General features: G+C 45.3%; 1 protein-coding gene across 2 annotated transcripts in view; it reads right to left on the bottom strand.

The window, feature by feature from the left end:
- TNFRSF11A (TNF receptor superfamily member 11a) overlaps positions 1 to 13398 on the bottom strand; it is a 32150-nt gene that overhangs the window by 15732 nt on the left and 3020 nt on the right. For both annotated transcript variants that reach the window (XM_068161008.1, XM_068161009.1), the window contains exons 2-3: positions 1506 to 1587; positions 1002 to 1127 (exon numbers count right to left, since the gene is read on the bottom strand). In XM_068161008.1, coding sequence (XP_068017109.1) covers positions 1002 to 1127; positions 1506 to 1587 — 208 coding nt within the window. The remainder of the gene's footprint in view (positions 1 to 1001; positions 1128 to 1505; positions 1588 to 13398) is intronic.

Genomic DNA, 13398 nt, shown 5'->3' with positions numbered 1-13398 from the left:
TCCCTCTTGACACCCAGCCCTCAGATATTTATAAACATTTATTAAATCCCCTCTCAGTCTTCTCTATTCCAGACTAAGCAGCCCCAGGTCCCTCATAAGGCTGTGCTCCAGTCCCATAATCATCCTGGTAGCTCTCCGTTGGACTCTCTCCAGCAGATCCCTGTCCCTCTTGAACTGGGAAGCTCAAAACTGGATGCAATATTCCAGGTGTGGCCTCACCAGGGCAGAGTAGAGAGGGAGGAGAACGTCCCTTGATCTGTTGGACACATTCCTCTTAATGCACCCCAGGATCCCATTGACCTTCTTGGCCACAAGGACACACTGCTGACCCATGGAGAACTTCTTGTCCACCAGGACTCCAAGGTCCTTCTCCACTGGGCTGCTCTCCAGCAGACTGCCTCCTAACCTGTACTGGTGCAGTTTATCATTCCTTCCCAGGTGAAGGACTCTGCACTTATCCTGCTCCTTTAGATGGGAGTAAAAATCTCTCAGATAATAATGCTCAAGTGTATAAACCTCTTGTTCTATTTGCTTTGCTTGAATGCCAGGTATAAAATCATTCGTGTTAGAGGAAATGCTATCTTTCCAGAAGCATGAGACACCCTTGATCAGCACAGGGCTCCTCACCCTCCTGAAAAATACTGCACTCCTAAGCAATATTTTTCCTTGTAGTTGCTGTGGAAAGCAAATGGATCTTTTGCAAGGGTGAGACAAACATGTTATGGGAAGTGAATGTATAGTAAGCTGGGCAAAAGGACAGCCTTTAAGGTTCAACTCACAAAGGTGAATAGCCTCAGTGAAGATAATCATTATCAACAGCACAGAGACTGAGCTGTGGTGCTCCGGACAGAATCTCCGCTGCCTGGGGACCTCCCTCTCTGCCAGGCACTTCCTGGCCTCCAGTGTCAGGTACCTGAACAAAGCAACTTCCCCAGATTCGCTTTCCTGTCTTTGTGTTTCACTAATTCACATGAAAAAGTTCCTCAGTATGTAGAGCTCACCTTGATCACATATTTTATGTAGTAAGCATTTATCCTCTTCATTCCAGACATCCATATACTCATTTGGGCCACATGGCTGACACACAGTATCAGAAGTGCTAGTGCACCTAGCAGACATATACTTTCCTGTGAATAAGAGAAGGGCAAGTAGGTCATTTGCAACTTGCACACCATGCTTAGGGAAAATAACAGCTAGGGGTAACACTCCTGTACTGCTGTGGACAATCGTTTCTTCCTGCCATCTTTTCAGTTCCCCAGCCTGGCCCCCATTTAGTGTGCCACTGAACCATCTGTGAAGCCCACAGTCCTACCTACACGCATGAGAAGCTATCTGCTTTCTCCTGCAGTGGCAAAGTGCTATCCAAACAAAGAGCTACTGTGGCTTTTGCTGAGGTCAGCAGGACAGCTCCTGCACCAGAAGGCACTTTAAGTCTGAAATAATACAGCTACAAGGTTGTTATGTGCCAACAGTTATGACACTGGTACAGCTCAGTGCTCACATACCTGGTTCACACTTTTTGCAGCACCGTCCAGAGTATTCATAGTGTTGTTCGCTTTCACATGGTGGAGTTATTTCTAGTGACAACTGCGGCATAGAAGGAGAGAGAGAACATAAGAATCAGTATACTTAAGAGAGTTTCAGACCTACCTGGTTATTCCTGGCAATAACAAGGAAAACTTTTCTTCTGCATTGCATTTTGGATAGCTAAGCAGTAAAAATTGCACAACATTTATGACTTCAGAGGTGCTTTGTAGACACACCAAGAATACGTACTTGGTGCTGCACACACAGGGACTTGTAATACAGCCAAGTGATAAATATATAACAAACACAATGAACTTTTGGCCTGCTATATCACCTTTTCTTACAGTCCTCTATTATTTGGAATCTATGACTTTAAAACAATTGTAAAGAAAAAAAGTTGACAGAGATACTTCTGTAGTCTCTTTCACAGATAGGACCCTAGACCAAGACCTGGGCAACTGACAGTTTTAATGTATAACACTGAGCAAACAAGTAAGGTGGATAATTTATACTCCCGAAAAAGAAGAAGTTCCAGCTTCCCACTGGGATACCCCTGTCTAGCACCAGAAAATATTGGACTTTATTTTTGCAGCTTTTTATGACTCCCCCTGTGTCCTGCAGAGATAGTCTCATGGAACCAAAGCAGCCATCCAGAGAGATGATACAATTAAGCCAACAGCTTTTTGCCTCTCAAAAACCAAACCAAATAAAACCACCCCCTCAAACCACCTGAAAGTGTTGTATGAGAGGGCATCTGCAAAGCAAGCAGCAGTGCTGCCTCTAGCTCTTATGTACCTTTGCACCTGCTCTGCCTGTACACACAGTGATCCTACTCAAAGCCCAGAACACAGGGCTCCTTTGGCTGGACTTCAGGGCATCACTTGTGCTGGGGCTTCTGGCCAGCCAAGCACTGTGCCCAGTCCCTTGTTGACCCTGTTCTGACTGCCCAGGAGTCTCCTAGCAGTGGTCCTCCAGGCAAACTCAACATCTTACAAACAGTTGGCTTTTTCTCTCTCCTCCTTTCCTAGTTTCATCAACAGCAATCTCTTTACATGTAAAATATTTTTCCCTAGGCACCTTGTCCTATTCTAATGTTGGGAAGACTCTTGCAACTTAAAGATGACCAAAAAGTTGAAATTTTTCTTTCAGACGCCACCTTTTAGTTTGGGGTTTGTGCATGACTGGTGTTTATCAAAAGTGCGTTAGCTGTCACTGCAACAGAACATGCACCTCAAGTTAGAGGTCTTAAATTGGGTCTTGCACTTGGGTCATAACAAAGCCATGCAATGCTACATGCAAGGCTTGGGGCAGAGTGGCTGGAAAGCTGCCTGGCAGATAAGGACCTGAGGGTGCTGGTTGACAGCCAACTGAACATGAGCCAGCAGTGTGCTCACAGCAGCCAAGAAGGCCAACAGCATCCTGGCCTGTATCAGGAACAGTGTGGGCAGCAGAAGGGAAATGATCATGTCCCTGCACTTGGCATTGGTGAAGCTGCAGCTTCAATACTCTGTTGAGTTTCAGGCCCCTCACTACAAGAAATATATTGAGTTGCTGGAGCACATCCAGAGAAAGGTAACAAAGCTCATAAAGGGTCTACAGAACAAGTATTATGAGGAGCAAATGAGGGAACTGAGATTGTTTAGCCAAGAATAAGAGAAGCCTAAGGGGAGACCTTCCAGCTCTCTACAAATCCCTGAAAAGAGGCTGAAGTGAGGTGGGGGTCAGTCTCTTATTCCAAATAACAAGTGATATGACAAGAGTAAATGGCCTCAAGTTGTGCCAGGGGAGGCTTAACTTGGCTATCAGGAATAATTTCTTCACAGTCAGGCACTGGATCAGGCTACTCACAGAAGTAGTGGAGTCACCACCCCTAGAGGTATTTAAAAGATATGTAGGTAAGGTGCTGAGGGACATGGTTTAGTGGTGTCTTGGTAGTGCTAGGCTGACAGTTGGGAGTTGATGATCAGGAAGATCTCTTCCAGACAAAACAATTCTATGGATCTATGATTTTACATTTTTGCGGGCTATCATTACAACAGTTCTAGGTCAAACTAAGAGTCTAGTCTTGCAAGAAATAGTCTGCTGTCTCCCTGATTCTTTGCATTCATTAGCAGTCCTTTCCTGTAACAGGATTACATGCTTTGTGGAAAAAACAGTGCATTTTGTGTTTGTGCAGCACGTCCCAGGAGGGGCACAGGATCACCATCAGAGTTGACAAGGTGAGAGGTGATCTAGGAAATGGCAAGTTGGGCCAGCTGAACAGCCATTCAGCATTCCTGAGGAAATGCTGAAAACAAAACTGGCCATCCCAGGATTGAGGTGACACTGCAGGACCAAACAGCAGAGAGGGGTCCTGAGTGACAGATTTCCTATTTCAAGGCAGCAAAACTGATGAGACAAAGGGGTCCAGCCACTTGCTTTCTGTCACAGAATGCCCTCTTCGTCCTCGTTTACCCTACTTTGGTGGTTCCTCTTCAGAAGAAAAGACTAAAAAATTACTGAAGTGTCAAACAAGGGCAAAGCCATCCTTTTTAAGGAAGGATATGCAAATCCAATAAAGAACATTCAGCTAAAGGGTCTGGAATAATTTCTGAGACTCACAACTCCGCCTGAGGAGAAGCAGCACGGGCGCTGAGGCTAGGGGAGCAGGCCAGTTGTTTGGCAGCCTTTGAGAAATTGTTTCGTACCGCCACACTTCACTGTATAAAGAGGACAATTGTTAAGAGTGTAATTCACAGCTGCAGCTGCTTAAATCTACACTATTGTCAAGAAGTAGTCTCTGCTGCAACCACAGCCTTCCCCTTTTCACACAAGCCAATGCATTTACAGAGATGCAACACTCCCTCCTTTGATTTATGCTCAACAGCATGAAGACAAGGCTCTCGGTGTCCATCTGAGCCCAACCTCCTCACAAAGGCGAGGGAATTTGGCCTGGTATGGACTGGCTGGACCTGCTGAGCACGAAAGCTACAGGTAGAGAGGACAGGAAGGGAAATAAAGCAACTTGGGGTTTTCTTAGGGTGAGGGTTGAACTTGGGGCCTTTTGCAAACACATTCTTATTGAAGTTGGGTTTTCTCTTAAGCCTCTGCCAGTCTCAAACTGCACTTTAGCTTCCCGTGGGGTCTGAGCAGTGTTTGTGCTGCTGGCAGCACGATGACCTGATGCTTCGCCATCACCAGATTATTCCCGCCAACAGTGTCCTGAGACGGGGAAGTGCAATTCATTTCACAGATGAGGAACTTGCCCCCGGAGGCAGGCTGGCTTTACAGAAGTGACAGGAAACCAAATCAAGTCTCCCAAGTCTCAAGTTCGCCTGGTAACCCCTGGAACATCCTTCCTCTCATCGGGTGCTGGCCTGTGGGTCAGAGTGATTTGGGCATCACTGAGCTCTTCTCTAGAGAGAGAAGGGGCTCAATGAATGAGAGGACATCAAACCACTTCTGAGGTGATTAAGAAAGACAAAACCCAGCCTGGTCATTCCTTTAAGTACCTTCCTGTGGGTGAAGATGCCCAATAAATACCACCACTACATGGATATGAATGCTTCAAAGAGCTCCGAGTATCCTGTGCAAATTAATTTCATGGAATCACAGAAACACTGAGGTTGGAAAAGACCCTCAGGATCACCAAGTCCAACTGATAACCCTACTCTACAAAGTTCACCCCTAAACCATATTCCCAAGCACCACATCCAAATGACCTTTAATCACATTCAGGGTTGGTGACTCAACCACCTCCCTGGGCAGCCATTCCAATGCCTATTTTGTCACTTAGTAAGTGTGTAAAGCACACAGATTTGCACTGGTTTCATGAAGAAACCAGCCAACCTTCCCACTTGATTAACACTATTTCAGAACAAATATATCTCACAGGGGAAGAGTCCAGAAGAAAAAAGATAAACCTCCTCTGGGCTTGGTGGATCCACGAGGTCAAGAATGCCAACACATCCACCATTGACTTCTTTGGCAAAACAAGCATGCTCATGTGAAGGTTTGCAGGAGCACTGTGTTGCAGAGTCAAGCTGCAAGCAGTCTTTTCAGCTGCATTTTATTTTAATGTGGTGGTGGTGTTGAAAAGGACGCTAAGCAGGAGTGTGCTTGTGCTTGTAGTATGGGAGAGCTTCGATGACTCAGAGCTACAAAGCACCACTGCGTTACTCAGACCTTTTAAAAACACATGCACAGGTGTTTCTGAAGGGGGAACCAGCAGCATTTGGATTCCTGTCCTCAGGCTTCAGGAAATGTTTATTCTTGGTGCCGTTGAGCAATCAAATGGCAGCAGAAGCTGTGTGTCACGGATGCTAAAATTACTTTTCACTCAGATGAATGTTCAGACAGACATTTTGGAGAAGATAGAGTTGCATGGGCCTCTTTCCTTTAAAAGAAAAAAATCTGGAAGAACAAGCTCGGGGGTTTCCACAGTCTTTTTCCCATGTCACTTCTGAACAAGGACCTGAGACCTCAGTGAGGATTGCTCATTAGCAATAATCTCAGTTTGGCAAAAATTGAGATGTAAAGGGACATGTCAAGGGCTAGCTATCTTAAATTGACACCTTCTTGCTCAGTGTAGTTGTTTCTGGAGAGTCTTCAAGTCATCTCTCATCATTTCACTCAACAAAGCACATTTTGTTTCCTCCATTTTGTATTAGAGAACCAAAGCACCCATGGAAGAGATGACTACAGTCTGTCCTGCCTTGCACACCATTTGTTCCTTGCACTTTGGAGCCTGAGTTTATTCAAAGCACTTCATTTGATGTCCTTCAACTTGCCTGCTGTAGAAATATAATACTTGTGTGGATTTGGGGCTTGAATTATCTTCATTAAGAGGACTGAGCTTTGACCACATTTCCTGATCCAAAGCAGCCCCTGCAGGCACAGCACCCTGGTGTTCAGCTGGGGCAACTCTGCAGTCATCTACTGCTTTTTCTCCTTCACATATGAGCCACTCCCTTTCCTCTCACAGGTATGGACTATATGCTTTCAGCCTTCAAGCTTCCTACCTGATTTGGTCAGCACTATTGCTAAGCAAAATCCAGATTTCTTCAGCTTGTTGCCAGTTTCAGAGACTTGCCTAAAAAAATATTTAGGAATAAAAATAAATTCTTGCTCTCAGTGTGCACTGCTCCTTGGCTGGTGCTCCCAGGCTCCATTATGGGGTGTGTAATGAATCACAGAATGGTAGTTGAGGAGGAGACTTGATAGGCTGCTTGGTTGCATGGTTTAGTTGATTAGGTGGTGTTGGATGATAGGTTGGACACAATGATCTTGAAGGTATCTTCCAACCTGGTCTATTCTATTCTATTCTATTCTATTCTATTCTATTCTACTCTATTCTAAATCTCAGCTTGGAAGGGATCTCTGACGATCATCGAGTCCAAGTCCAGCAGGATCACCTAAGGCAGGTCACACAAAAACGCACTGAGATGGGTCCTGAAAGTCTCTACAGAAGGAAACTCCACAACCTCTCTGGGCAGCCTGTTCCAGTGCTCTGTTTACCCTCAAAGTAAAGAGGTCTTTCCTCCTGTTGAGGTAGAACTTTCTGCATCTGGTTTGTATCTATTACCCCTTGTCCTATCACAGAACACCACTGAAAAGAGACTAGCACCTTCTTCTTGACACCCACCCTTTGGATAGTTATACACACGAATAAGATCTCCTCTCAGTCTTCTCTTTTCCAGACTACACACCTCAGGTCTCTCAGCCTTTTTTAAATAAGGCAGATGTTCCAGTCCCTTCTTCATCCCCATAGCGCTCCACTGGACACTCTGTAGCATATCCCTCTCCCTCCTGAACTGGGGAGCCCAGAACTGGACACAGTACTCCAGATGTGGTCTCCATGAACGACTCTGGGATCGTTTACAATTGTCAAGTTATAAGGCAAAAGAGGAGTCTTATGTTAAAGAAAATCAGACCCCCATGAATGCTGAATACAACAGTTCCTTCATAGACAAACTTCACTGGTGATAAAAATTCTATCAAAGCAGCACACAACTCACAGCTTTGCAATTTCAGTTATTCACTTGCAGGTCTGTAATTCATCTCAAAAATCTTAGACTGTGAATGAAATGCTTTTGGTGATGTCAACTTTCCAGTGACCAGTAAACCACATCACAGAACTACCACCACGTGGTAAAACAGAGCCGGGAAATGGCAACAGCTATAAACTAAATATTATTTCACTCTTAAAAATAGGTCCTTGAAACCCTGATGGAGTTAGTATATCTGAAAAGGCCTGAAAGAGCATGAGGGGTAAAACTGGTAATAAAGAGGTCAAGAGAAAACTTAACTTGCAACCAGGAAACAGGCAAACAGCAATAAAAGCTCCATCCTGACTATTCCCTTTGTTTTAGTGCAGGGCAAAAAGCAAACATCTAAGTAACTGGTGCTGCTCCACCAATAGGAAGGACCATTCCACAGTTTAAAACCCAGCAGAGTTATTTCTAGCTCTCAGACTACGTGAAGGAGAAGTGCTACACTGACCACTCTCACAGCGGGGCGGTGGGAGTAAAGCAGACAGAAACCTCAGGTGTATCAGATGGGAGATGATGGAGACAATAGATGGCAGGGTTAAAGTGGCTATCAGTCAACTGTGTGCATTAGCCACCTTCCTTCTGTGGATACAAAACTCACTGTCACGTGTTCAGCATTTTGGTATTCACAGACAAAGCTCTCTTCATACAGCAGCCAGAAGGGTACACCTCACATTTTCACTGACTGGGCAGTTGGGAGTTTTTGCATGTTGCTTCCACTTTGGTGCAAAACCTCAAGCTTGAACCTACCTGTCCTCCCTGTCACAGCAATTCAAAGACTAATGACTACTAGGTAAAATATTTTAAAGATGAGTCAGATAGTAAAAAAACCCAAATCTAAATCAAAATATTTAACAAAAAGGCATGACAGCAAGACAACAGCCCATAAGAAGCAGAAATAAAAGCTACAGAATAATGGCATTACTAATGATAATACCCAGCTGTGCTTGTGAAAAGGCCTGCACAAGGGAGTCTGGAGCACAAGTCCTACGAGGAACAGCTGAGGGAATTGGGGTTTGTTTTGCCTGCAGAAGAGGAGGCTCAGGGGAGACCTTACTGCTCTCTACAACTACCTGAAAGGAGGTTGTAGCCAAGTGGGGGTTGGTCTCTTCTCCCAGGTAGCCAGTGACAGAACCAGAGGACACAGTCTCAAGCTGTGCCAGAGGAAGTTTAGTCTGGATGTGAGGAAGAAGTTCTTCACAGAAAGAGAGATTGGCCATTGGAATGTGCTGCCTGGGGAGGTGGTGGGGTCAGCATCCCTGAAGTGTTTAAAAGAAGACTGGATGAGGCACTCAGTGCCATGGTTTAGTTATTAGATGGTGCTGGGTTATAGGTTGAACTTGATCATCTTGAAGGTCTTTTCCAACCTGGTTAATTCTGTGAAAAGGCAAATCCTACAGATTAAACAGGTGCAGCAGAGCTCACTAGGAAAGTTTAGCAGTCCCACCTCTCTGGTTACAGTCTCAATGACTCACCATGAGTAACTTGACACCCATTCCTGCTTAATCACAACAATAATAAAGACACTGAATACAGTTATTTATGGGGAGCACTTTCCTCTCCCATTTTAGTTCAGCAGGTTATTTTTCCAGGTTTTGTCAGTGGAAGTCAAGTCTTAATGAAGGAACGACCATGAGAGATTTCTTGGGCTTGGCTATGTCTGGATGCCAGATTAGGAGTTCAGCTTTCTATGGTTAAAAATCCGTATGTTTATGCACCCTCTCCTTTCAGCATGCCACTGGAGTGGAACACAACACATGAATCTCAGTGTGAGGTGAGATTCTGCAGTCCTAGCTGAGCTGCCAGGAAGAATGAGAAAGCTTGTAGAGAACAGGGGAAGCCTGCTCTCCCCACCTGTGCTTTAGCTTCCTTCTGGATTTTGGCATTGCTTGTGGAACATATGCTGAATACTCTGCAGGCAGAAATATGGAGGGGTAGTGGCAGGGCTGTAGCCTTTACTCTGGACAATGGCTGTGTAGAGAGGATGCATCTAACACCCACAAACCATTCTGGCTTGCAGCAAGTTGTAGTAAGAATTGCATGACCAGACCTGTACCTTCTCCATCATGAAGGAATTGCTGCTGTTATTTAAGAGAGCAGGACTGGGTTGAGAATTGGTTTGTTTACTCTTTGGTGTTACCACAAGGAATTCTGTTGGTTACTGTGGGCCAGTCAAGTTCCTCCTCGTTTGAACAGACTTTGGCTGGTTTGTGTAAAGCAGCCTGCTTCACTACATGTGGTATCACAGGGGAGATTTTTTTTCTCTCCTGTGAGAGCAAATTCAAGGAATCATCTCAATCCTTGCTCCTGAACAATGAAAAATTACGGAAGAACATGATGCTCCTAAGGCAAAACTATTTGCTGTGGCAAAACAACATGCTCAAAATAGACTCTCTTGAGTGCTACATAAGCAATTTTTAGGACTTCATATGAACTTAGTAGCACATTTTCCCCTATCTCTATCCTAGATTAATGGGTTGCCTAACAAAACCTCACAGTATTTTTTTTTCCATGCAAGTTTTCTTTTCTTTTCCCTCCACTTTGACCACTGACTAAATATGTTCTGCACCCATCTGCAGTCACAAATGTTGTTCTTTGTCATTCTTGAACAGATCCTATATACTTTTTTTTTCCTTTTGGAGTAGCCACAAAGTGGTGAGGGTGAATGACCTAATTTTCTTTCTCCCTCCTTGGCTAATTGGCTCTTGCAGAGTGGATTAAACCAGCCAGCTTGGCTCTTTTACTGAGCACAGCCTTTCCTGGTCTCTTTTATCTAGACTTAAGGGAGGAGCAGCCAGTGGGTTTTGCTGAGCTAAGAGGTGGCTCTGTTTCTCAGCTCTCCGCCTGCCCACTGTGCCTCCATCCTTTGCTGCAGCCCCTGCTCCAGCCAGTCCTTTGGGGACATCACAGGGAAGAGGCAGGGATCCACTACAAACACATTTGGCCATGTGGTGCGGGGGAACGTGGAGATGCTGGTGGGGTCATGGGCACAAAAGGACCCAGAGAATAAGGGTGAGGGTTGGATGCTGAATCTTGTGTGACAGCAGCTGGCCAGGGGGACTGTATCCAGTCCCATCCTGGGCCTGTGAGGGAAGATCTCACTCTGACTTTGGTGGGAACTGGACAGGCTTCTATCCTGTAGTGATTAATGGCTCTTTGTTGGCAGCTATGACATCCTCTGTGCTGTACAAACACTGAAGAAAACAAGCACTGGGTCCAGAGAACTCACACCCTGAAAAGGCAAACAAAAATGTAACCGCAGGAAGCGCTGTGAAGAACAACTAAGGTGGCTGTATAGGTATGGGACAAAACCCAGGATGTCCTGGAGCACTAGGCCTAAGTCAGTATCACTGCTCTGGTGTGTTCAGCCCTTTGTAAGGGACTATGGAGCTATTAAGGTAAATCAAACCCATCACTTTATCTATTCAGACCAGGTAATATCTTGTTTGAGACAATAGAGCAACTGGGGGCTAAGCAGCCTGGCCACACCACATGCATTGTTTTGAGACAAGAGTCCTTGGGCTTTCACACTATGCTGCAAATATGATTGCACACCGAGGTGACAGACAAAGGAATATCAGGAAAATTACACTGCCCCAGAGCTGAAGGCCACCAAACCCTGCTGCTGTTGAGCCAAAAGAACAGCAGACTGCTGTGGGTGCCAGAGGAGGCTGCGGAGCAGGATTCCTTCCTGCAGCTCACTGTGACTTTCAGCCTTAGCCACCGAGGGAGGTCCAACAGCAGCTTTTCTTCTACTTCATGAACTTTGGACCGTTTTCAACAAAGAGTTAGTCATAAAACGGGGCAAGTTCCTGCAGGCAGACTATTGTGCTGCGTACAGCATGAGGCAGAACCAAGTCCATAGTGCAGCCTAGTTAAACAGCACTTCATTTTCAGAGTGCATTTGTAACCCACAAATATTTGCCTTTGCGCTTTCCATCAGTAATTACAAACCATCCTCAGGGCAGCTGCTTCTCCGTGCAGGCAATGCCAATGCTGCTTCAACCAGAGGGTGAGCAGCTGCAGCAGAAGCCAGTGCCTGGCAAGTTTGAGTTTCCATTGAAATGAAGAGGGCAGTGTGTGCAAGAAGCATGGTTGCAGCTGAGGATGCGCTGCACCAGCCACCTCTCTGTTTCTTTCCTTTCCCTATTACCTGCCTCCACTAAGCTAAACCAGCATCTGAAGCGACCAATTCCTCCAAGCATCCAACAATCTCCATACTGCAGAGCAGCCCCTTGCAGCACTGGGTGTAGGATGGAAGGAGATCACAGATCACAGGACATTAGGGATGGAAGGGGCCAACAAAGATCATTGAGTCCAACCCCTCTGCCAGAGCAGGACTACAGAATCTAGCACAGGTTGCACAGGAACACATCCAGATGGGTCTTGAAAGTCTCCAGAGAAGGAGACGCCACAGCCCCTCTGCAGAGCCTGTTTCAGTGCTCTGCGACCCTCACAGATGTCACAGCATGTGGTAGCAGAACCCTGCTGGCTCTGGTCACTGCAACCACCTCCTGGAGACCTGGTCATACAGACAGGAAGCTGGCAGGGAAGAGCATGAAAAAGGACAGACTTGCAGCAGACTTGCATCTATGCAAGTATCCAGTACAGCATTTGAATTCCAAAGGATAGATGGAGAAACACAGTGAAGTGACTTTGATAGGATTCCTCTAAACAGTATCAAGGTATAAATACCAGAAGGCATTTGGTGAAGTTTTCTGTGATTTTGCATGCATCCTTTTTACCATCTCCAATGGTTCTTGAGGAGTGATCAAATTACATCCCATTTTTCTGAGCTTGAGGGTGCTTGAGATGCCAGTAACGGGCTACAGAAACATATCCTTAGGACCACAGTTAATCTCTCTGCTTGACCTGCTTTCCCCCCAGCCCTTTCTGGCACAGTATGAAGAAGCCCTGTGCCATAAATTATGTCAATCAGTACCCTCAAGGTGGCTACTAAGCTTTGAAATCTACTGACTTGTGAAATGCACTGCAGGCTTGTTTTGGTCCCATTTGTGGGAAAGAAGAAATTACATCAGGAAGATAATGCTTAACATGAAAAGGGAAGTGGTAGAGGTTTCTCAAACTGTGGATTGATTCAGTTTTATGTGCATTGCATGCCCTTTATAAGAGGTGCTGCAAGATGTCCACATGTTCTGGGGGAAATTGTAAAGCAAGGAAAATTTTGCCAGTGTCCATAGGAACCACTCCTGTGAGGGCATTCTGTCAAGTGAACTAATTGAATTACAGACACTTTGAAACCCACGCTGTCAACAACAGAGTAAATGCAAGAGTTTAGATACTATAGAAGTTTTGCTCCGCTGAGTGATTCCTAGGGCCTTGATCAGAGCAGGAACACTGGATCAGGAAAGCTCGTGAAATAACAGCATGGTTGGGGCCCCATCCCTGTAAATATTTGAAGTGGGGCTCAACAGGGCTCTGGGCAGCCTGATCTAGTTGTGGATGCCCCTGCTTACTGCAGGGGGGGTCAGACTAGATGACCTTCAGAAGTCCCTTCAACCCAGACCATTCTGTGATTCTATGACTTTTTTATGCTCTTTTTCCCCTTCATCATAAAGATTGTGTATTTTAAGAATTCTGGACAAGATTTTTCTGTTACAAAGAATTCCAGAGGCTTGCAGTATGCAAAATTTCCCTATAAAGTTACTATTATGGACTACTGGAAGAAAACATCCCATGGCCATACAAGGGAAGAGTCCTTTGCATTAAATCAGGCAACTGCTTTACTGCATATTTGCAAACACACATTCTCCCAAGCTCTAACTCCTATCTGATAAGAAACATTTATGCTCTCTGCCAGAGTTAAGCACAGAATGGGATG

The sequence above is a fragment of the Melanerpes formicivorus genome, unplaced genomic scaffold, assembly GCF_026170545.1.
Source record: "Melanerpes formicivorus ecotype bairdi unplaced genomic scaffold, bMelFor1.0.p_v2 SCAF_55, whole genome shotgun sequence".
Classification (NCBI taxonomy): Eukaryota; Metazoa; Chordata; class Aves; order Piciformes; family Picidae; genus Melanerpes; species Melanerpes formicivorus.
The sequence above is the reverse complement of the archived record's forward strand: the minus strand, read 5'-3'. Positions and strand labels throughout refer to the sequence as shown.